This window comes from Megalops cyprinoides, chromosome 5 (genome assembly GCF_013368585.1).
Source record: "Megalops cyprinoides isolate fMegCyp1 chromosome 5, fMegCyp1.pri, whole genome shotgun sequence".
NCBI lineage: Eukaryota > Metazoa > Chordata > Actinopteri > Elopiformes > Megalopidae > Megalops > Megalops cyprinoides.
In genome coordinates, this window is record NC_050587.1 from 25,409,719 (window position 1) to 25,434,829 (window position 25,111).

The 25,111-nt window shown below is 42.0% G+C and overlaps 2 protein-coding genes across 2 annotated transcripts; both read right to left on the reverse strand.

Annotated features, from left to right (window-relative positions):
* Positions 1 to 353: 353 nt before the first annotated feature.
* On the reverse strand, positions 354 to 11,540 carry LOC118777800 (serine/threonine-protein phosphatase PP1-gamma catalytic subunit A-like). The gene is made up of 7 exons (XM_036528966.1): positions 11,318 to 11,540; positions 4,927 to 5,058; positions 4,415 to 4,645; positions 3,580 to 3,684; positions 2,504 to 2,727; positions 2,064 to 2,198; positions 354 to 1,914 (listed from the first exon to the last, which is right to left on the reverse strand). The coding sequence occupies exons 1-7, from the start codon at positions 11,370 to 11,372 to the stop codon at positions 1,825 to 1,827; spliced, it is 972 nt and encodes a 323-aa protein (XP_036384859.1). The 5' UTR covers positions 11,373 to 11,540; the 3' UTR covers positions 354 to 1,824.
* Positions 11,541 to 19,435: 7,895 nt separating this feature from the next.
* LOC118777520 (myosin regulatory light chain 2, ventricular/cardiac muscle isoform-like) lies at positions 19,436 to 24,113 on the reverse strand. The gene is made up of 7 exons (XM_036528538.1): positions 24,031 to 24,113; positions 21,306 to 21,398; positions 20,854 to 20,929; positions 20,360 to 20,464; positions 20,163 to 20,241; positions 20,009 to 20,057; positions 19,436 to 19,688 (listed from the first exon to the last, which is right to left on the reverse strand). The coding sequence occupies exons 1-7, from the start codon at positions 24,031 to 24,033 to the stop codon at positions 19,584 to 19,586; spliced, it is 510 nt and encodes a 169-aa protein (XP_036384431.1). The 5' UTR covers positions 24,034 to 24,113; the 3' UTR covers positions 19,436 to 19,583.
* Between the last annotated feature and the right edge of the window lie 998 nt (positions 24,114 to 25,111).

Here is a 25,111-nt window from a genome sequence, read left to right on the forward strand (position 1 = left end):
GAAGACAATGGTGAAAACATTAAATCCAAAACATCTGTGATTCTCATACAAGTGGTGACAGGTAGTATGACAGAACCATATAACAACAGTTAGCATCACGAAATAATGGAAAATTGCACGTCAAAACAAAAAAAAAAATGCATCCTATAAATGCCTTCCATTTTGCACTCCAAGGTGCGTAGGTGCCTCAACATACTTCCTGCTGTTTTGATAAGATGCACTGCAAAATTTTCACACTTGTGTGGTTGTCATATAAAAAGAGCAGATAAGTAACCACCATGTCTTCCCCTTTTAACCCCAATCTTTATTAAACAAGTATACAATTGCTTAAACGTGGAAAAAATGTGTTATTGCCAAGACTAAAACAAAAACATATATACATAGTGGGTTTAATGATACACAATGAAGTTCAAATGAAACTTATAAATTTCAAATATTCAAAGTTATAGTTACAAATTACAGATACCTGAATAAAAGCTACATTATCTGAAGACATGCTAAAACGTACATGCCTTGAGAACAGAAAAAGGCCATGTGCTTAAATTTCTTACATTTAGATGCATGCAACAGAAAGTCCTTGAGTTCTCACCACATGCCAATTACTCTTACTCAGAGCAGATGATTCTTACATTAAACTCAAACTTCTACTCATTCCATTTCCTGAACAAAAAAGCAAACAACTGAAAAGGCATCTTGTTTAAGCATGAAATTCAAACGTTCACTTACAAAATCAAAGCTACAGAAACCTCACTGCTAAGAGTTTGTGTGTCTTGAGCTGATTTCATTCCACTGCAGTGAAAATGCTCACGCAGCTTTATCATTGACTAGAGTTGAATTTAAAAGGTGACGAAATTCTTAAAATCCCCCTTAAATTTAGCCTAGCAAAAACATTAATGGTAGGAAGAGACAGACATTATGAAAATGACTTTATTCATTTGAAGAGTACAGTACAGGAAGTATTTCATATATATATATAAAAAAAATTAGATCGCACTTCACTGATGCTACTGTGACAGATGGGGAATCTATCGGTTAAATAATGATGACAAAGACACAAGACAGATGTGGAAAAAAGAACCCTTCTAATCTAAAATCCATTTTTTATCATAAAAGCTTTTTGCTTCATCCTCAAGTGTATAAGATTTTTTTTCACAGTGGTAAGAATTTTGCTTGGAAAAAGTTTCCATAATTTAAAGTGAGATTGGATTGGCTGTTGGGGGCAAGGAGGGCGGGGTTTGGATCGTTTGCATCCTGTCAATTATGGCCATTTTCTCAGCCCTGAGTATCACGGTGTGTGACCTGCTGTTCTGGAGTGCTGAGCGACTGCTCCGTCATGTGGCACAGACTTAAATGCATCAACCTGAATGGATTTTAAAATGCGCTTTTGAGATAAACAGCCATTCAGCCTGTAAAATATAAACAAAATAAAATAAAACACTTTCATCCTGTATTCTGAAGCAGCAGGCTCTTTACTGCTGAAGCAGGGATGAAATATAATTTAAAAAAAGAAAAGTGAACAGGCACTGTTCAACAGCTGTGGCTACTTTTTGCCCTCTCGTAGTGAAATGTTGCTACTGCAGGAGCTTCACACTCAGGCAGTCGGACAGAGTCAGTAAATGAGTCCGCCAGTCAGTCAGTCAGTCAGTCGAGAGCTGCTTCTTCTAGTCAATCAAAATTAAAAAAAAAAAGATGCAGCCAGCAGTTCGAGTTCGAGTGACCACCGAGAAACAAAAATAACAAATAATTCCAAGCGAACAAATGAAGATCGTATGATACAAGTCCACCATGGGCGTCGCCACCACACCCCCCGCCCCCCTCGTTGGCCTATTTTTTTGCTTGTTTTGTGACCATGTTCCGAGGCGGCGTGACTGGTCTGCTTGAGTTGGGCTTCTTTTTCTCCGCTGGTTTTAAAATCTACATAAAAAAACAGCAACACAAAACAAAAACGGGTCAGCCAACTTCTAGTATCTCCACCCACGTGTGTAATGATCTAGCAAACAAAAGCTGCCAGAAAGCATCCTAAATAAGAGCACTCTGAAATGGGGCGCAGCATTTTTCCCCACCTGGAAGGAGCACATGAGGGTCTCATCCACGCTCATCATGGCCCCTGCGTTGTCAAACTCTCCGCAGTAGTTAGGCGCAGAGAACAGGGTCACCAGCTGCCTCTTGGCGAAGAACTCATAGCCATCTTCCACAACCTACAATGAGTGAACATCATAACAGTCATGAAGAACACGAGGAGGAGAAAAAATACACACGTGCAGGAAAAACAATAACCGCAGTGGCAGGGGAAAACCTTATAGGTAAACGGAACAGAAATCTAAACCAGGTTCTCCTGCATAAAGGGAAAAAGTCTTACGGCAACAGCGGGGGTGGTGTTTAAGACACCTGTGACATTTTACTCATGACAGTAATGAAATGTGGCTGTGACTTTATGTTGAACTCTAGTGATGAGATGCCGTTTGATCGCGTGTAACTATGCCTCAAAAGGTGTGTCACTCACCTGGTGGGCCCGGCAGATCAGGTCCAGGTCGTGCTTGTGCAGGAACTTGGCCACCACCTCCGCCCCGAAGGTGAAGGACACGCCGCGGTCGTTCTCACCCCAGCCAAGGACGTCCTTGTCTGGGTCGGACCATAGCAGGTCGCACAGCAGCCCCTGGTCAGGCACGTCTGTGGGCCTCATGATCCGGCGGATCTGCTCCATGGACTGGAGGTCTGGAGACAGGCCTGGGGGGGGGGGGTGGGGGCAGTAGTTATAAATCAAACCGCAGGCAAGTTCTGGCTGGCTTACCTGCCATGTTTAGTCACATTTCTGGGAAATATAAATCTGTAAAAGTAATCAAAGGTTCGTTTGAACCACCTTCCAGCCACAGGGTAAATGAAAACTAAGAAGAATGGAGCCAAAGGCATGTGACGAGGAAGGGCACAACATATTCACATTCACTTCCTGTTTATCACAGGGAGAGATTTGTTACATGGATCAACAAGAGCAAATCACAATAAAAAACACAAGTCAATAATTTACCCCTGCCCTATGGCAAGCTGAAAGGCTTTAAGGCAGAATTTAAGACCAGGCATGGATACATGACTTAAATCATTTTTATGTGTATGCAACTTCAAGTTGGATACAGACTTGCAATTTAGTTTGGGGAAAAAAGAAAGGCTTCAGTTTTAATTGCACCTAACTTAATAATGATTAATGGTAATGATTATTAGGGTGTACAGTGTGGCACTTTTTTATTCAATACTGACTGGGTCTCTCCAGCATTTGGACTGGAGAGACAGTGACCCAAGTCGGATAACACCAAGTTTTTTGTCATAAGAAGCAGAGCGCATAAAGAGTTGGCTTATCAAATTTAGAGTTCCACAAATTAAATCAGTAGCAGTGACGTGACTCACCAGGACACAGTTAAAAACTGCAAACCCCCTTAAGGCAAATTAAGAAAGAAAAAAAAACCTGTATCACAAGCCTGGCAATTCCAAACCCAATTTATCATTGCCCATAAAGACAGCAGATTCAGGCTGGGCTGGGTTAATGGACGGACAACAATCAGGCTGGGCTGTGCTAGTCATTCCCACCTCCGTGACAACAGAAGATCTTTTCATCCACGATGGCAGCAATGGGGAGACAGTTGAAGCAGTCGGTGAACGTCTTCCACAGCTTGATGTTGTAGCGCCTCTTGCCTACAAAAAGTAAAAAACAAGACATAGACGGATGTTCAAGAACTTGGTGCATAATTAAGCCAAGGAAGTAGACAACTTGTATTTGGGTGATTTGCAGCAGATCCATTTCTAAATTAACATCAACTCAGCTGGACAAAAAAAATGGCAATTAAAGGAAGTAATCCAGGTAAATTACTTTTTGTGAGAATACAGCGTACCAATATTGCTGGTAATGGAATTTTGGATTTGAAGCCTAGACCATTATGTAGGGAAGACTTTTCTCAAGACTCAAAACACTGGACATTCACCCAGTTAAAAAAATGAGGAACCACACTTTTTAACCACAACAGAATTAGGGAAATGAACCTCATTCTACTGAGACTAGTCTATGAGTACAACATTTGAAATATTTCACAGGGAATTAGGATTTTTGATAAATTCACACTTAGGAAAGAGTGAATTTCATAAGTACATCCATTAATATGGTCCTGTGGGTGCTGTGGTGAAACCCCCTTAGCGCCCTTTCCCTAACTCGTGAAGGAACTATACAGCCATTTCTTTGGAGGAGCTTTTTGCTGTGTTAATCAGGCAGTGACCAAGTGAGTGACTTAACATTTGCTACTTCTAGGGCATCTTAGTCACAGCCAAAAGTCCATTTGAATGATACAGTCATATTCAATATTATTCACTCTGCCCCCCCACCAAAAAAATTATCTGGTCTGACTCTAGGGGGACACAGAGCTCAACTTACACTCATCGTAGAAGCCATATATCCTGTTGATGGAGGCACACTCGTGATTCCCCCTCAGCAGGAAGAAGTTTTCTGGGAACTTGATCTTGTAGGCCAGCAGTAGGCAGATGGTCTCCAGAGATTGTTTCCCTCGGTCCACATAGTCCCCCAGGAACAGGTAATTGCTCTCGGGTGGGTAGCCACCATACTCAAACAGCCTCAGGAGGTCGTAGTACTGGCCGTGGATGTCACCTGAAGGAGGGTAACAGCATTAGAATTAGCATCAGCAGCACCCTTCTACAGGTTACGTAACCTCTACGCCACATGTTGCTTCAGCCATTCAGTTACTTATGCTGTTGTAGACAAGCCCTTGGATCAGATGCGATCCTCATAACCCTCCCTTCCTGGTGGTGTTTTGGGATACAGAGGCACTGTTCTGCAATACACTGGTGGTGTTCTGAAATACAGTGGTGCTATTTTGTAGTACAGAGGCATGGTTTTGTGATACAAAGGTGGTGTTTTGAGATGCTCACCGCAGATTTTTAGGGGCGCCTCCAGCTCCAGCAGGATTGGCTGGCTGAGGAAGATCTCACGGGACTTGAGGCAGAGACCACGAATCTCGTTCTCCTGGAGCTGAACGTTCTTACCAGGCTTTGACCCTCTCACTGCAAAAAGAGAAGATCAGACCACATCAGTCACACCAACATGCTACCTGCTAATCTATCCAGTTAATCAATGCCAGAGAGAAAATGCAATTCAATCATTAAAGTAACACATTTGCTCGGCAGATGCTCTTGAAAGGCTCACACTTTTAAACGTTGTACTTTGTCATCTGAGCCACTGGATATTAAGCATGCAATAACACATTCACCTCATAATATGATATGCTTCGCCAAATGAAGAGCACAAAATGAAATTGTCACAAAATGATATTTCCATGAGAAATAATGCATACAAGAAAACAGCAAGAATTAGCAAGACTGAGCTAGTTTTTTTCTTTCCATTCAGGTATCAAACCCTTTGTTGTGCCAATATTAATAATGCACCACTCCTTTGAGTGCTATATTGCTTTTATAAAATGGATCCATAGTTGAGTTAACTCTATGTAGCTACAGAACAGACACACAGACCAGAATTAACATTACAACAGACCGCCAATGAAACCAGTACTTAATTTGTAATGATACTTACAGTATCAACTGTGCTTGTAAACTGTGCTGCTGAACTTGCTAGCCAGCACGTTTGTTAATGCCCAATATTATCAAAATGATGTTTTAAAATTCCATTTCACCATGGTATATCAATGAATATTCAGTAGTCAAACCATAGAACACGCACAGCCAATGATCCCTTTCAATGTTTGATCTCTTATATGTCAGCACTTCGACCCATGAGAGTCTTCGTTATGACTTCAACACACAAGAGATTTAACGTTAAATATTTTATTTTAAGCACAAAATAAGTACTTTTGCCACAGCACAGCTGAATAATATTGGACAGAACAAGTAAAATTGATCTTTATAAAAAATGCAAATTCCATTTCAGCCAGTTTTTACCAAGTCACATGGTAATTTGATTTAGCGGTATATTCTTAGGGCCACGAAACACTGTTGTTTTTATTTTTGCAAAATTCAAAATAACAATATTTTGTTTCATGCCTATTGGATATTTTCCTGTGTTACTAGGGTCAAGTCCCTTGCTCAAGGGTATTCAAACCAAACAACATGCAGATACGGAGCGCAGGATAACCACTAGGCTAAGTGCAAGGCGGGGAGAGCTAAAATTCACCATTTTGTTTATGAACCTTCTTGAAGACACACAGAGAACATGCGCTAACCTGGAAAAGTAGGTTACCCTATCTGACAGCAATACTTTATTGCTCCTCTGGCAGCCCCTCCTCACTTCCACCTACTTCTGCAAGAACTACCCGACCTCTGACACAGGCGGTTAATGCAAGTCTGCACTTCCTGGTAGCGGCCTAGAAGAGGTGTGGTCTATTTTTAGGATCAAAGAAGTTGCCTCAGCTGTGAGCCACAGAAAATGCGAAGGGACCTGCACACGTTTAGGTGCATGTCATGTTTCGCATTACACACAGGCTTGACAGCCAGAATGCTGTTCCCCTTTAGCTACTTTCCTGTAGAGCCGAGTCTCTGGTACCTTGCACAACAACGTTTTTAGTGCAGGGGAGGAACCACCCCAATCATGTGACATTGTTCTGACATCATTGGGGTGGTTCCTCCCCTGCACTCTTCAGTTGTAAATGAACCTCTCCATCTTATGCAGATGGAGAGATTCATTTACAACTGAGGAGTCTCTCAAGGGCTGCTTATCTGCTCAGGTTAGGAGAAACAGCACTCATTGAGCTGCAAAGTGAAGAACGATTTATGACACTTCTGATATGAGTGACTGATACTCCAGAAGGACATCCAACTGACAGAAGCTCTGACTCATGTAAAAAACCTCTATGAATCCATGTCCTGGTGTCTGCGTATGTGTGTGTGTGTCTGTGTACACGCATCAGGTGAGAAGTTGTGGCACGGCGCTTGTGCAGTGACAGGAAGGCACTACCTCCATGACATCAGAGGAATTCCTGAGAGAGAGACAGGTACTCTCCCCAGTAGGCATGTAAAAACAGGTAGCAGATACCTGCCGGTAAACCCATGGCTTCCACATCCTGACGTAAAAAAAAACAAAAAAAACAAAAACACACACTCGGTGCCGCAAGGCTTGATGGAGCAAACATTCCTATATCAGTCTTTTGTAAGAATGCATTTCACAAACGCTGCCCCATTTTGAATCCTAATTAGAATGAATTTCTCAGCAAATCTGCTCCGCAGAAACGATGGATTTATAAACTTCCAATTAACCATGCAAAACAATCCCTTTTATTCTGGCATGCATGTGGCTACATCTCAAACTGCGCTGATGAATCATGGGAATGAGAGTGTGGGTGATACTGTCATTCCATGGCGCAGCACAGCAGGCAATGTGAATCACTTAGTGGGATGGAGATTAGTGCGAGTGAACTGAACCAGTTTCTAAGCAAAATAACATACATTATTAATGCTGCTCTAGAAATCTGATTGCTCTGCCCATGAATCGCAGTAAATCCGACCACATCATTGGTTGCCTCAACTGTATAAGGAGTAAATTTCTTTTTGGGGTGCATGGGCTTGTGTGAGTTATTGAGTCTAGGAACAATGAGGTCAACACTGAGGTTGCAGTGAAAAGTGTATGCCTAAGACCACAGCTATCTATGTAAAGAATATTGTAATTACAATGAATATGGAATTTAGACAGAGATAACGACAGTTCCATGCAGCACAAATACTGCATTAACACAAAACAAATGTACGCATTACGCAACTCAACAGCCGTGATACTTTGCCTTTAACTAGTAAGTTAGCGCACCAGCCAGGTGTTTACAGATCATGAGTGCTGTTGCTATGCAAGAGACATCTCATTTTTCACATCTCAAAATGCTTGCACGTGCCTCATATTCACAGGAGGTTGTGAATATGCCGATCCTGTTCCACGGCATTATGCAATCGAATGTTGCTTCTCAGGAGAGTCCCCTTTCCGGGAACAGGTTTCAGAGACATTACTAGCGACAGGGGCTTGAAAACACAGAGCGTACATTCTGCAATAAAGTAAGATAAGGTTGCCTTCGGTTAAGCATACAGCACCAAGCCCAACCCAGAATCATATGCTACAGACCTGGATGAAAGGAGCCGCTATTCTAGGGCTGGACTTATATAAGCTGCCATCTGAATTAATGCTTGTACAGATGATAAGATAACCCTTAAGCAATCAGCACTGTAGTCATGTTGGCTCATACACGATCATCAGACACTACAGACAGACCATGGGTTACTGGCCTTCAAAGTCTGTTACTTCTATATGACTTAACATACCGTTAATGGGAAAAACAAAAACTCCACCAGGCACTGATAAATCACGGTGATCAATCTGCTGGCCTTTTCCCCTTTTGTGGTTGATTTTTGTTACTTGCTCATTCAGTCAGGGAAGGGCACGGCTGCTTCTTTGACTGCTTACTCCTGCCAAAGGAAATAATGTCCATACCAGGCTGTTTTTTATGTTTGTTTTTTACTCTAGTTTCATCTACTCTGATGTATTCATTTGAGTTTCTCTCGTCCAACACTACAAATAATCACATGCGCATGCAATGTAAATGTAATGGACAGGCAAATCACATGGAAATTTGGAGCCCTACAAATCTTCATCAAGACAAAGAGCCAAAATGTTGTCCGCAATACTTGCATGTGCAAATAAAACCATCTGGTAGCATGAGAGTAGCCGGGAGATTTGTTTTTCTTTTCTTCTTTTTTTTAATCCCGTCAGCAAAAGTATTGCCCACATGGGACAATCAAGTATTTGGACTGTGACCTATTGAACTGTCGAGCGCATTGAGCAGGAGAATGCAGCTCAGCCCTGCTGTTATCCACTCTGAATTTGGGTCCACAGACAGAAGCTGATGAGTTAGCAGACAGCGCAGACATTGAATCTGCATGTGCGCGCACACACACACACACACACACACACACACACACAGTGTCTCTCACTCTCTCAAACACAATCACACAGACAGACACAGACACAGACACAGACACACACACACACACACACACACACACACACACACACACACACACACACACACACAGAGTGTGAACAAGGCCTACGATTTCTCTCACTGTGACGTATTATCGCCAGTCATCCGGCAAGGCCACAATGTGCGCCGACCTCACCAGTACCTTTACAGTCCAGGCTGAAGGAGTGCAGTGCTTGGCTAATGGACTGTGTGGTTCAGCTAGAGGTCTTGTAGATCACTGCCAATAAAAGATTCCGCTGATGCCAAACCTGATGCAAATGCTTAGTTATCCCTTTCAGGTCTGATACCACAACACTCTGCTCCTTTGTAAACTGGACCCTTGAAAACATACACAATAATCAGACCACGTAAATGCTGTTACCAATACAGATCACAGAACAGCTAATGAGTTACACAAAATTAAATGCAGTACTGTATCATACACATGCTCACAAACTATTGTCCGATGTGGCTTCCACAGCTTTCATTTTAGGTGTCAAGTATTTAATACAGCTAAAAATGTATTAAAACAATCAAGATTAAGCACCTTGTTCAATAGTACAACAGCACTGCTGTGTGGGATTTGAGCATGCAATCTACCGATTAGAGGCCCAGCTATGTCACCACAACACCTAAAGAACACAGCGTGAAAGAAAAAGACACTGGCAGAGGAAGTGGGTATCTGCATCACCATCAGCAGAGCACGCTTACTTATTTTCATGACTCTAAGAAGAGCAGTTTTTTTTGACACAGCAGAAGTCAAAATGCTGTAACCACCAAAAATGTGACCTATACAGAAACAGCTGAAAGGAATTATGGCCAACCCTGCAAAATAAAAGAAAAAAAATTCCTCGTTGCACTCGTTACGAATAAAAAACGGGAGCTTGCTTCAGCAGTAAATAGCCGGCGTTGTGACTTGAGGTTAGGATTTCGAATGGCATGGCCTCCTTTTAAAAGGCATAAAAGCTGGAGAGGGTTCTTAAACAAGACAATATGCAAATGTACAAGTTTATCGAAACACATATATGTGGACCGAACAGAGGCAATGTTAGATGGTTTACGACTACAGCACCTTGACCTCGATCTATCTTGTACGGCAATAATGTAGACTAGTAGATGTGTAACTGTTAAAGGCTTTGGGGATTACTGGTTAACGTTGAACGGAACACAGACCCAGGCTCACAAACCGCTAAACTGTAATTTACCTAATATGCCGCTCAAAGGATAGTCACTTGATGCAAATTGGATTAACGTTACAACCGTTGTGGAGCATTCTGTGTCTGGCTTTAGGTATAAAACAGTACAGAATAACAAACTGGATTTCATCAAAAGAGATGCGCTCAACATCTGCACACGCCGGAATACGAAAAACCAGGGCAGTCCGAAAATGAATCTGGGTCGCCATTCGCTGCAAAACTGGCTAGTTAGACAGACACTTAGCTATCTAACACAGAGTTCTACAACAGTCAGGGATACACATTAAAATATGCCTTCCAGTCAACTAGAAGGGGAAACTGAATTGTACAAAGTCGTTAACGAGAACAGACGAGGATGCCATTCATTAGCTCGTTCGTCATGTGACGACAGCTAGCTAACTTGCTACATATTAGCGTTAGCCAAATTGACGAGCACATCCAAGTCATTTCAACGGCAGCAACCAGCCCACGGTCTCGAAAATGACGACCAAATTACGCAATATACTTACAAATGCTCAAGTAATTCTGTCGTTGGTGGCATACGTTTGTAAAAGCAAAACACAAAAGAACAGTGACAGCCACATGCAAAGCTACCTGGCTTGCTTCCTAACCAGCTAACTAGCTGCGTTTTGCAAAAGCAACGTGTTTCTCCAGACTGACAGAAGCCGACAACGCCGTGTAGTTTTGGTTTTATAAAAAGCCTTCTAAAACTATGTGTAAGGTTAAAAGATGTTTTCTAGCTAGCTGCCATGATCAAAATGCTGCGTACCTGGATACACGACAGCCAGCCAGTATTAGCTACAACATGTTGGTTAAAATAACGTAGCGGTAGCTACCTATAGATACTTCCCAAGGAAATCATTACTTGCAGGCTGTTTAGAAGATTTTCAGGCTAGTTAGCTAGCTAGCTAAGACAGAACAACACCACTACACACACCTGTGAATAGGCATCGAAAAATGAACAAGAAAACAGGACCGGAAAACACACAGGAACATCAGAGAAATTATCATAAAATGGTTGACAATATTAGCTTGCCAGCTAGCTCGCTACTGAGCGGCACACGTTAGCTAGCAAGTTAGCGTTAGCTACCTACGTGATGCGGAGCTCTTCCTTACCTTCCAAAAGGCGCTGTATGATACTGTCTATGTTAATCTTGTCGATATCGGCCATAGCTGGCTATATGACGCTATTAAGTATAAATTAAAATAATTAAAGATATTACTTAAATAATCAATAATAAAAACTTCACAATGTCCGTTTCGTTAGATACAGTAACTTAAGAGAATTTCACACGCCTAGCCCTTCCTGCTTGATCTGCCTCTAGTATCGAAACGGTGCCTGCGCGCGTAGACCGCCGGCTAGCGGAGTGATATTACATGTCTACGGCAGTACAGAAAGTCACATTTTATTGGGCGATGGACGCAATGTGGGCAGAGCGCGATGCACGTCCTGTTTTCACTGTTCCGATCAGACAAAAAGTGCCTTTCCGGTGTATTTGATATGTTGCTACCTTGACACTTATGAAGTGAAAATAATAAAATACAGCATTCATTCCGAAATGTACATTTCAGTGTTTTTTTAATATCTGTACCAGAACAAAACATGTATTTTTGTAACCGTATTTGTTTTAATGCCTGTATTGCAAAAATAGAAAAATATGACCACAAAAGCAATCAGTGTGGACCTTTCCAGTAGCTACAAATTGATTTGTATTGTTTGGAAGGTCAGCCTTATGCAATTAATTTTGATGGAATATCATTGTTGTATTGATGATGATAATGACGATTGTAATGATCATGATTATGGATGTTATTACTATCACTTGTGTTTTTGAATAGTGGTACATTTACCACCAGTGGAAAAGTCAAGGAATGCTATAATGTTGACACATCCTTTAAAGCCGGAAAAAAACATGTTATCAGTAACACTGCACCATAAAAAGCACAATAAACTGCATGTTCTTTTCAGACAGTGGGGACTCAAGCTGACCTTGATCTGTTTTCATATGTGAACTAATAACACCTGGGGTTTCACATCCCCCATACACATGCTCTTGTCTAACGTTCTTACTCCCATTCTCTCCATAATGTAAACCTCTTTCTCTGTCCTTGTGTACAAATTGCCCTCAGCGAATTTCGACAGAGATTTCTACAGGCCCTGGTCACGAATCAGCGGGCATGAAGGAGACCACCAGACGGTATGTTGAAGCATTGCTGTTGCCATAACAACGCCCTCTGACCTGTGAATTGCAGATCGGTTTACTGTTGTCACTCCTGGGAATGTGGAGCCTATGCTTGTGTCCCTGGGTGTTGATGGATTGTGTCTGAAAACACTGGTCCTGATCAGTAGCTCTCATATTATTGTTGAAGCACAGATTCTTATTTTATTATATTCTTATTATGTGCACCAGATAGTCATCTTTGTGCATTCCATGATGACATTTGTGTCTCTTCCATAATTGAGGCTAGAAGTGTTCTGAGTTGCTGGTTCCTTATGAACATTCTTTAAGGGAAATGCTTTTGTTATGCTTTGTTTCCATTCATCACTTTGAACTGTAGTTCCATTGTCCAAATGGACACAAGTCCATTTAAAAAAATGCGTCTCTGTTATATTGTCTTAAGGTGCATTTAGTTCCTGAACCAGATTTTAATATCCTCTTGCTTTGTTTGGTCTGCAAGGCCTTCCTGCTGTAATTCTGATCTCTCATGTTAGACATTCTGTAGATCCTTTCTTGTGTATAATTTTCCCTGACTACCAGCTAGCAGACCAGTAAGTGCACAGGAAGGCCCTCAGAGGGAATAAAATAAGAAGGAAAGCTTTCTGTTTCTCATATCCAGTGAACAATGTCTCAATTCCTGCTCCGCATGTTCAGCGTTCACATCAAAAATAATTTCTAATCGCATGATATGACACAGTTTACCCGCCGTCCTGCCAGGGTGCCCTCCCCAGCGCTGGTTTCTTAAAAATGGTCATTACCGTCAGCCATCGTGTGACCATGCACTGGACACATTGAGTACTAAGTTGTCAATTGTACCCGAGGCGATTCGTACTCAACTCCGGGTGACCTACAGCTGGCATAAATGGAAATGGCCCATCAGTTTGGTCAGGTTCAAGAGCACCACAACACATGTGAGCGAAAACTTTTGTGTTGCTACCTCTTTCAGGTAGTAGCAAGTAGGGATGAGGGGTGTATTCATGTGAAGTTGAAAAAATTAAAAGGTCGCAATGTGTCATGAATTACTTAAATGTACAATGAGGTCAACAATTATGGGCTATCAGATCACATTGCTCTGTTACTTATTTACTTAATATTGTTACATTTTTATTATTTTTTTTTACTTCAACAAGAAATGAGCAGACTGGTTTTGCCAGCTATGCTGGCCTGTCCCTTTTTTATTTTAACTCATATGCTGAGAATTCTTGGTTCAGCAAGCATGTTGAGTGCACTGTAAACAGAAACAGCATCCAACAAAAGCTCGTAAGATGGCTTCCAAACCAAAGTTCACCCACGACAAATCATTTACGATAGCTGCTACTGTCACTTTGTGTGCGGGCCAGGTTACATAAAAGGATTATTTCTGTCTATGCAGGGACAAAACAAATGGAAACTGTGTCCCCCATCACTCACATCATATAGAACTGTAAGAACTTAAGTTTAACCCGCGGAATTAAACAAGGCACATTTAGTCTACAAGGTTTTTTTTAAATTCAGCATTAAGGGGTTGGTAAACGTAGTTCCTTAACTGATTTCCATGAAAGAAAACTGAATGTGAATTTATTACCACCTTAAAGGTTTCGCTCTCTCTCTATCTCTCTCTCTCTCACACACACACACACACACACACACACACACACACACACACACACACACACACACAAACACACACACACTCTCCAAATGTCACAACCATTCAAGTTGGTATATTAAATAATATGCAGAGTAAGCATATGTGTTTTATCAATGTGGACACAGGGCTATCACATCAAGTATTCATTAAATATTCTGTTATACAATTAGCTAAAATCATACATTTCTGTAATATATTCATTTCCCATTCTGAGAGCACACATCAGAAATGATTAAGATGACACATGTTGTGGAGCAAATCCAAAAAGAATTAGTAATCTCCATCTGATGTATGGGCAGAAAATGCCAACACCAAATGGTAATTTGGCCATCATTTAGAAGGCTGTAGTGCAAGTGAATGAAGAAGTATGATTCAGTTGACATCCACACATTTTAATAATGGAAATAGTGACATGTAACAAGCCACACAAGTAAAAATACTAGAAAACTAAATGTGGGGAAAAACAGGGACCCAGTTTACTTCACATTGCCTTAATATGTCTGTTATAAATAAGTAATTACTACAGTAAACAGTGAATACTAGTTGAAAGAGTACTGGAAATGTACTCAAGTAGAGGTACTATTACATTAGGGAAAATTTCCCTCAATAGAATGAAAAGTATATGCCCTGGAAACCCCTTGAGTATGAGTAAAAAGGTACCCTCTCAAACAATACTAAAGTAAAAGTACTTTTGTATTACATTTTTTTTGGAACTGTTTGCCGTGATGTGTACATTACAGAGTTGTAGCTTGTTATGTTTCCAATATGACCTCAGCAGTATCATATGCATCTATCAGAGTACACACAACATATTTAGTTTGCTAGTTACCCATCTAACTAGCAAGCTTGCATGGTATTATAAATCTCTTGAATGTGGGGTGTGATAATACTGTAACACCAGCTGGTTAACATTAGCAAAGAATGTCAATAGTATATGATTGACTAGAAAGGGCAGGGTCTAATATTTAATGTAAAGGTTGGTGATCTCTGTTCATAAAGATGACAACAAAAATATCTATGCAATGGAAAAAATATTTTTGGAGAATTAAGCTGATTGAATACTTTCATATATATCTCCAAGCCCAGTGTCTGTAAATTTTCACTGAGGTAGTGTCCATGACATTGACTTGCACATAAAAATAACCCAAATGTGAGATAGAGGCATGAGGTTTGTAGAGGGAGATTGTATCTGTAGAGATGTTTGCTTTTCATTAGAATCAGAAAGATCACAAAATGGTCTATAGGGGGTGGCAATAAATGTGCAGAAACCTCAACATCCTGTAAACGTGGTGTACGTGTGCAAAAGAAGTAACAAAGAAACAGCACCATCTGTTATTGTAAGTGAGAAGTTACACGGCACAGAGAAAAAGGTCTCCATATTAGATATGAAGGTATTTTATATTTTATATTTCATATTTTATATTTAAGTTATGCAACAATATGCTGATAATACAATACTTATAACATTATTCATTAATCTTTGTAATAATTATAATATTAATAACCAATGACATAATCATAACAATAATATATGTTGCTGTCTCAGGTCAGTTTTTGTTTGATTATTTTGGTTATTGGCTTTGGTTATTTCTGAATGTGTATTTTTCACCAGAATGTTAATAAGGCAACCACTGGGAAGTTTAGCAGGCTTGGCTGTCTCTGTCACATGATATGGTTGTATGAAACTTTCCTGATCAGCGTTCCATAACTGGGTGACAGATTACTATGACAATTCTCTCTGCTTAGCATGTGGCAGTTTGAGGTCAAGTACTGCTGTCCATGTTTGCAGCTGTATTTCGCGGTCTAGTCATTCAGTGGTTCCACAGCACAAACCACAATGGCTAAAAATATGTCCTGGCTAAATTTGTAACTGTTTTTTTTTCTTTACTTAGCCACCTCTCAAATTTGTGATGAGAACCTGGCCAATGAAGACCATGACCAATGGAAATACTATGCATTTGACAACTGAGAGGACCCACACCAAGGTATGTAAACTGTACTGCTTTTCTGAAGTGCCCCTCTACAGCTCCTGCCTTGCTGAATGTTGATGTTGTAGTCTTGATAACTTGAATGTTACCACTGTCTGCCATCTACTGGGGGAAGAGTGGTACTGACACATTTTGTGTGTTAGAAGTGTCACAATGACAGTGAGGTTTTTGACACTGTTTCCTGAAGCTGACAACTGCTGACGAGCTACTATGCTACAAGGAAGCTTGGAAATGGAACCATTAGAATCCTGAATGCTCTTTTGGCATCCCTGAGCCATCCCTGATACCATACCCTGATATGAGTGTAGTAATTGTACTATTATAACTTCACCCCTTCTTTGCCACAAAACACAGTCTGCTATATATCAGCACACAAGCTGTGTGTGTGCTCCACTAATGTTAAATATTCATGCATCACTGTAATAGGGCTGCTTCAGCATGCATTTTTTTTTACTTTTTATTATGTACCACAATTAGGCATGCAACACTAGGTCACATGTGCAGTACAGGGGTGTAAGGAAACTCTGAGTTATTTGGACACACATCACTTAACCCATGCTGTTTTTTCATAATCACCATGGGAAGGATTCACAGCGTGGATTCCCTGAGGCCCCTGGATAAAAAACATTTATGAATGAAAATTTGAAGACCAAAAAAACGACCTCAGATAGCAGTCCGTCCTGCTCAGTGGTCAAACCCCTCAAGGTGTGGCCCATTAGGGGGGGTATAATATCAGACTGTTCTACCCTTATCCACAACAGTGTTGCATCAGCCTGCTCTTCTTCACCTCACCAAGGTCTTACTGTTAGAATGGCCAGGGTGTCATCACTGTGATGTAAGTGGCAGGGGATCAGTGATTGGCCGGTCATTGTCTCTGGAACAATGCTGTGTTCCGTATTATATTACAAATCCCACATGTCCAGCACAGGTGTAAAAATAACACTGGGTCTTTGCGTAGATCCTGTTTTTGGACATTAAGTCCCCAAAGTCCCTAGTCATATCCCCCTGACACCTGTTCATGCATCACTCAGCAGATAGAGGGGAACAGCACGCAACACTCTCACCACACACACACACACACACACACACATATACACACATAGGTGTCATTTACGCTGGGGATGCTGGGGACATGTCCCCACCACTTTTTGTTGTGGCCCATTTCGTTCCCACCACTTTAAAAAGTCGAACCGGTCGTTGTCCCCAGCACTTTTCAAAACAAACTGACGCTCATGCATACACACACACAAACACCATGTATGCACACATGCATGTACACACATGTTGCTATAAATAGACGCACATGCATACATGCGCACATACACTTGAAAACCTCCGCATCAAAATTTATCTCTGAAAAACTCCAGTCACCCCCAAGGACAGAAGAAAAGAAGGCCTTACAGAGTACTGAAAATGTGTAGGCCTTTCCAGCACAGAATTTGTTTATTTGCATGGATATGTGTGCATCAGTTTAGTATTCAAGTAAGTTGGGATTTTTACATCAACCATCTGTTGCATTCTCAAAGTAATTTGAAAACGTTTATTGGTAATGGATTGTTATAATGGCTACATACAGATTTTATTTGAACTAAGGATCTACCCCAAAGCGTCACATTTCCTTAGAGTGAGTGTTTTTATTTATATCCTTTGATGTAACTGCATGTTCTATGAAACAACAGCACAAGAGACTATTTGAGACACTGAGATAATATACATATCATTTGTGAATTGCAGTGCTATGTGCTATCTGTGATATATTAGAAATCTATGACACCAGATTTGATTTGGAAATCATGCAGTTGCTTAGTTGCCACCAGGTGATGGCAGAAGAGGTCCACAATAATAACACTGTGTCCATAGGGCTTATTCCCAAGAACTGCAGAGACACTGTTATTATGTTTCGTGAATACTTTGGAAATGTCACAAATCCATTTAAATTTGATGAACAGACAAAAATAAAGGTGACAATATCAAAACCATGTAAATTGGAGGTGTCTGTGGAGGGCTGTGGGTATTCTAGTTTTTGTTACAAACTTTCTGCTTATTCATGTTCCTAAATCAACTGATGCTTAGGCCTGGATTCAGTCAGCATCCATTTTTAACATTGAATCATAATAAAATGTAAGTATTTTCCTCTTCACAAGCACAGTTCAGCAATTTCAGCAATCGCTAAATTTAATGCAAAGAATTGTGTTTGCATTAAACTGAAGTTACAATTCTGTTTAAATGTTAGTCAAAGTTATAAACAAATATCCAGGCCTTACCTTCTGGCAGATACTACTGCAGCTCTGTAGTCAATAAATATTTTATTGTTGGTCATTCTGGGTAAAGCACAGGTGAGTAAATGAATACAGACAATTAACAAATGGGTCCAGTTAAACCAGGTTATTTGGTAGCAAACAAAATTAATGTACAGCACTGGTAATATCCAGGAGTGGTCTAACTTAGTTCACTGTATTACTTAATCTATAATTCTTCTGTGTTGGTGCATCTGCCACATCCAGTTTACCAGCTGGGACAGAATCTTGCGGAGCAACTTTGCAGCACATAGCACCTGAAGCCAAAAGTTTTTTTTTTTTCTGTCCACTGAGCATTATAACAGATGATTTGAAATCTTATTTTTTAAACAGGAGATTTGAGTTTTGATGGAAATAATGTCCAGTTACAACGTACATGATAAAGAATATTGTGGTCTCCCCAAAGACTCTTCATTGTTTAACCTCAGCTGTCATTGCTGAAACTTTAATGTGATGCTTTCAAGAATACAACCTCTATTCCCAAGTCTCTCTACATTCAGGCAAACCCAGTGACATTGTCTCAATGACAGAATGCTCCTCAAACCTGTATCTCTCTGAGGGTTCGTATGCTTAAGATAAAAAAAAGCAGCCTATAACTTTGAAGAGTATATATGCTACAGTATGTGTTTATGATTAACATTTTCGTACTTTAACCACTATTATGTATGCTGTCGATCAGGTTTTTCTTACCAATGCTTACATTTACAGTTTCAGACTCTTCATATGAAGAAAAGGGCTGCATGTAAGTGTTGCTGAGCCATGCCTGACTCACTTTGTACTCTGGGTAATTTAGTCAGAGGACCTGTTAAGACTACACTGTGCCCCCTGATAAGTGTAGCCTGTGCCAATCCGATTTTGTGCCCCCCCCAAAATAGCCCAAGGCCATGGCCTCGGGTTCACCGCACCACTTTCATCACTGAGACCACAGCAAGTGTCAAGGTGACATTCCCTGGTCTGTGCCAGGATTCTGGATGCAAAGCAGGGAAGGGCCCTAAAACTGCTGCATTTATCCTGGGAAGGGGCTGAGACAGATTGGCATTTGATTATTTAGATATAATCCCAGGCTGTCAAAAAGAAAAATGCGAACAAAAGTCTTGTGACAAAAAAGTGCAAGGTTGATTTATTGAACAAGTGTATACAGTGGGCTGCCAGACACATTTGTAAGGATTCTTTGCTCTTGTGGATTCTTGTGGACTCTTTGAGAGAAAAAAGACTGAGACGGAGCTGTAGAGACAGGCCAGTAGAGGCTCACTCTTGGTCCTTCTCCTCCCCGTGTGTGATGATGTAGACCAGGTTCTTGTAGTCCAGGTTACCGGACACATCTGGGGGAAAGGCGGTGAACATCTGCTCCATCTGACAGAGTGGTGAGTGAAAGCCCCGGTGAGAAAAAACTCTGCATATGCAACAAGCACCTCAGACAACACAGCATGTTGTAATGGCCATACAACATGTGACACACCATCAGACACAAAAAGCATAACATACAACAAGCACAAAATAAATGTCAGATGACATATCACACACAACAATCTTACACCTCAAAAAAGGGTTGAAACATTCACTGTGTTAAAGCTGGCTGCGGTACAGTTTCCTGTGTTGAAACTGGTTGTATTTTAAGATGAATGTCTTAGAGCTCCTTGGGCAACTGATGGTGTACGTGAGATTCCACCCACCTCCTCTGGGGAGAACCTGTCAGCCTGGGTGGTGAGCATCTCAGTGACACTGCAAAGAGAGAGGACCTCAGTGACTCAGCTCAGGGCAGTGCAGTGACTCTTTAGTGAACAAAGTGACTCTTCAAACAACAACACTGGGGGCAGGGGGACTCACAACTCCTTCTTCAGGATGCCCTTTCCTTCAGGGTCAAACACTTTGAAGGCATTGAGGATGGTCTCCTCAGGGTCAGCACCTACAGAGACACATATATTGTATATTAAATTTGTATTCATTTACATTGTTATTATATTCAATCTATGGTCAGCGCCCCTGACGCTATCAAAGCACCAACATCACTCCGCACCACTCACCTTTGAGCTTCTCTCCAAACATGGTCAGAAACACAGTGAAGTTGATAGGTCCTGGCGCCTCCTTCAGCATCTCATCAATCTCCTCCTGCTTCACATTCAAGCGGCCTGTGCCACACATATACACACATAGCAGGAAGCACAGGAAGTCAGCTTGCAAAGGACTCTAGGACAATCCTCCCAGAAACACAATGGGCCACTGACGTAGAATTTCTAGATGGGCTCCAACATTCTATTTAATATGTCTACCCAGAACAATGGACACACACACACACACACACACACAAACATGCACGCACACACACACACACCTGCGCAGATACTCGGAGGGATTGACTTCCCAATGTTCTAGACAATTGCACTGAAAAAAGATTCTGATTCAGTCCTATCCAATATGGCAGGCCCAGTTTTTGCACACCTTTGATGTTTGCTGTTCAGGGGGTTTATTTCTGTGTGACTCCATACTTTGGTAGTGGTCATCAGAGACATATACATACCCAGAGCAGCGAAGGTGTCCCGCAAGTCATTCTTGTCAATGAATCCGTCTCTGTTCTGGTCCATGATGGTGAAAGCCTGCCAGTGGGAGTGGTGACAGTGAGTGGGCAAGAGAGCAGAATGAGGCCTTGCTTGCCCAGCCGGAGTGGCATGTCACACCCACCCGCTGTGGGAATTACTAAGGATATGTATGGTATTAAACTGGATAGAGAGGAGACAGGGAGGGGAGAAAGGAAGGAGAAAGAGGGTGAGGGGCAGAAAGGAGAGAGGGAGAGAGAGAGACAAAGAAAGGGAGGACAGAGAGAGAAGAGAGGAGAGAGAAAATACAGGAAGAAGAGGGAAAGGAAGAAGACAGAGTGGGACAGAGGGAGAAATGAAAAAAGGAGAGGAGGAAGAGAGGGATAAAAGAGGAGAGAGAGGGGAAGAGAGGAATGTTAGGAAGACAGCCACTCACTTCCTTAAACTCCTGGATCTGGGCCTGCTCAAACATGGAAAAGACATTGGAGTTGGCTCCTTCTACTGCCCTCTTCTTGGCCTTTTTGGGTGCCTGGGTAGGGAGGGCAAACAGCTCAGTCACCACTCTCATCATAAAATGGTATCTCCCAGCACTTGATTGACACTTGAGACCCCCTGAAAGCCTCAACAGCAAAATTTTGGGGGGGGGGTCTCTGGAAAAATCTTTAAAAAATTATTTGTCACTTGCAATTGTGACTAAAAATGTCTTTTAACCCTTAGAGAATAAGGGATCTGAATAGCTCTGAATAAGGGACTCTACAAAACTGCTATGAAAGCATATTTTAATGTATATCAAAATATGTTACATTTTAAGAGTACCCAGTGTTCTGCACAGCATACATGCACAGCGTTATTCTTCCACATGCACCACAGTGTAGCAGCGAATTTCATTGCTCTTAGCTTTGCTGCAGCTCTAAGATGACATTGACTTTAATTAGATGAAGTGTGACATCTTGCCAAATTAACACATTTTATTGGTCCTTGGAGTGACGCGATAATGCTTCCTGTCCATGTTCAGCGGCACTGACTGTGTCTCACACTTCACGTTAACCCACACGTCTGCGCAGAAAAGAACTGCGGTAAACGGCGTAACTGATTTGTACTGTTATTATTTATGGACGTGAACTTTTTCCAGTGTGTATCCGCGACGCAGTGGAAAACAACGCTCTCAGATGTTCGTGAAGTACATTTTGCCATTGCTCCGTTTCCAGCTGAGTGTCCAGTCCGAGTCTTGGTGCGGGGGGACTTGTGATGCTGTTTGGCTGTGGAAATGCACGGCCTGCGTGGGCGCTGAAGAACAGCGGCATGGAAGGGGAGGGTTATGGAGCTGCGTAACCCCTCACGGTGCAGAGGAACGGAGCGCACGGACAGGGAATGCGGTCTGAAGGACTCGCATTCCCCACATTCATCATCTCCAGACAGACACTCTCCATTGCGCGGCGGATTAGCCATCAGTGGTTTTGCATTACCGTCGAAGGTCATTATGCTACATGACATTTAACACAGCTTACTTTGGATCCAGACAGTCTTTTACAAATCCCCACTCATTATTATTAGAAACATAAGTATTGCTGGATGTGTGCGTACGCTTGCGCAATTTGACCTGTCCCTGCTTGTCCCTGCTCACTTACTCCCTCCCAAAAATGTTACATCTACCCATGTCTGCAGAGCCTGTTGTAAAGCTTCAGAAAAATGCAAATGAATAAAAACTGTAACAGTTTATAAAATGATGTACAGTTGCATTATCACAAACTGGACAGACCATATCAGTATACAGAACAGGACAGAGAACCAGAAACCCTGGAGTCACTTTGCAAAAACTGGAAAATGATTCCTTGAAGCCAGGAAATGGTGACTTGTGGAATAGAGTACAATAGAAAAGAAACAGCAGAACAGAGACACATGAAGGGTAGTAGATGTTCATATTCAAAATTTCACTTAACTACTCAACAGACATGGCCACGTCATTTGGAAATAAGTGAGACATGAAAATTTGTGGAAAATTCACAATCACAGCAACATCGACACCTCAGCCCTTTCTCAGAGTATTACCTTGGGATGTCAGTTCACTTCTCCATTGTGATGCAACAATGGCACCTCATTCCTGCCCTCACAGAGCACTACTTACTTATGCTTAGGCCTATGTGTATATAACAGATGTTAGATACATATGATGGCAGACTCTTAGGTCTCTGCCAAGCACATGCTCAGCCTCTCCCTTTACTCTTCTACTGATCTGACACAGAACAGTTGCTGAGCAGACATTCTTATCTAGAGTGACTTACATTTAATTTTTAAATGCTAACCAGAGGGATATTTAATGAAACAACCTGGGTTAAGTGCAGTGCCCAACAATACAACAGCTGGGATTCCCCACAGCAACTTCAGGGTTACAAGCACTCCTCTTCACTACACCACACTTCTGTCCGATTCCACAGGTGAGAATATCCATCCAACTGATGATACCATCACCCACACTGAACAGATAAATGCAAATCACTTTGAACAAACTCATCAGCACCGAACTACAGAAGCTTGGAGGAAAGAGGTGGAAGGAGGGATCTGAGCAGCAGTTGCTGTTCCAGTCCGGACTTCCTGTCTTTCTTCTGAGAATCTGTGCTGTCGTACCACTGTCCTTTGATGTATCTCTCCACTGTTGAAGTAATTTCCCCAAAAACAAAATCTATGTTCCAAAGAAACTTCAGAGAAAGTGGCTCAAAACATTACAGCATTATTTGCTTAGTAGCCTTGAACTTACATCGTTTACATGTTGTCCATTTACAGTATTATTGAAATAATTTGCCTTGCCTAAGGATACAACAGCAGTCACCTGGGAATGAAAACACGTAACATTATGCCTCAACGCTGCCCATTTGGGCTGAACACACTCCAGAGGAGAGACAAGCTGACCCCTGTGACTCCCAGCATCCCACTGCGTAAGGAGTCAACAGCTTCTGTTCATCAGATGCCCTCACCTGGGCTGGCTCACACCTCTCACACTTCACCTGTAATTCACTCAAACCCTGGCCATTCCCCGAAACAATTCAGACTGTACTCCAGGCTCAAGCATAGAAGGGCAGTGCCCCACCCGGGATTGGAACCAGCAAACCCCTCTACTGCCTCGGCCCAATGAAGCAGAGCTGACACGAAGCCCGGAGACTCACCATGACTGTCGTGGGTTGTACGGGACTGATCGAGACTCCCAAACTACAGATGGATGATGCTCAGTGGGGCACTGGGGTGTCCTTATGTATCCCGCACCCTGCCCCTCCCCATGGTTGGCAGCCGATATAAATAACTCATGCCTTCTTTAGGAAGTGACAGGTAACAGAGTGTCCCCTCCCTCAGGCCCCATGCCCTGGGGTTCATTGTCAGCATACAGTGAGGAATAACAGTGGTGTAGAATGACAGTTCAGGGGCTGAAGGTTACAGGAGAGGTGCTTTCAATCCTTAACAACCCGCAACCACCACGCCCCCCCCCCAACCCCCATCCCGAAGAGTAGTCTTTCTCTCTCCTTTTCTCATCTGCTTTGAAGATGTCTGAATGACAGCTCAACTTGCTGGCTGGGCTCCCAAAGCAAAAGAAGAATGCCCCTCTGCAACACCACCCCCAGCCCCTAAATCCCTCAGCGGTTCTGTTCTGGGGGAGGAGAGGAGGGGTGAGGGCGCAGGAGTCAGGCCTCATGGGGTTCAGATCATTACAACCCATCAGTCAGTACAACAGCACAGCGAAACAGAGGCTCAAGGATAAAGACTCACTCATGGTTATTGCGGTGTTGATGCAACCCCATTCCTTAAAATCTGGTTTTTGTTAATATTTCTGAGGGAAAAATGTAGCATGGGGCTGGTCCTAGATGGTCCTAGTGGACTGTAGTGACCACAGCAAGACTTTGTATTGAACCAAGTGTTTAACCACCAGAATTGAATCAGGTATAATGATGGAAAAAGATAAACATCTTTCCCCAGGGTTGATGAGAGATTGAAAAAGCCTGGTGGTTTACTTACTGGATTACTGCTTTCTAAGACCAGGGCTGAGTATTCCTGGATTTTGCTGAAATGTTACCAGCAGCAAAACCTCTCTGTGGTTTGATTCCCCTGCTGGTTGAAAGTATTTGAGTGTGGCATCTCAGGGATTTTTTCAATGCTTAATCTCTGGACACACCAGTGGGACCAGTGGATGTTAAAACTGCATAACTCAGTGAACGCGAGCAGGAGGCGTGTGTTTGGATGACTGAAGGAAGCCAA

Coding starts and splice junctions, on each gene's coding strand:
- LOC118777800 (XM_036528966.1), bottom strand. CDS start 11,372: ATGGCCGATATCGACAAGATTAACATAGACAGTATCATACAGCGCCTT. Junction 2,199..2,503: donor TGATCTGCCGGGCCCACCAG/GTGAGTGACACA, acceptor CACTCATTGTAG/GTTGTGGAAGATGGCTATGA. Junction 1,915..2,063: donor CCCTCATGTGCTCCTTCCAG/GTGGGGAAAAAT, acceptor TTTTTTATGTAG/ATTTTAAAACCAGCGGAGAA.
- LOC118777520 (XM_036528538.1), bottom strand. Junction 20,242..20,359: donor GTTTGGAGAGAAGCTCAAAG/GTGAGTGGTGCG, acceptor GTGTCTCTGTAG/GTGCTGACCCTGAGGAGACC. Junction 20,058..20,162: donor GGCATCCTGAAGAAGGAGTT/GTGAGTCCCCCT, acceptor CTCTCTTTGCAG/TGTCACTGAGATGCTCACCA.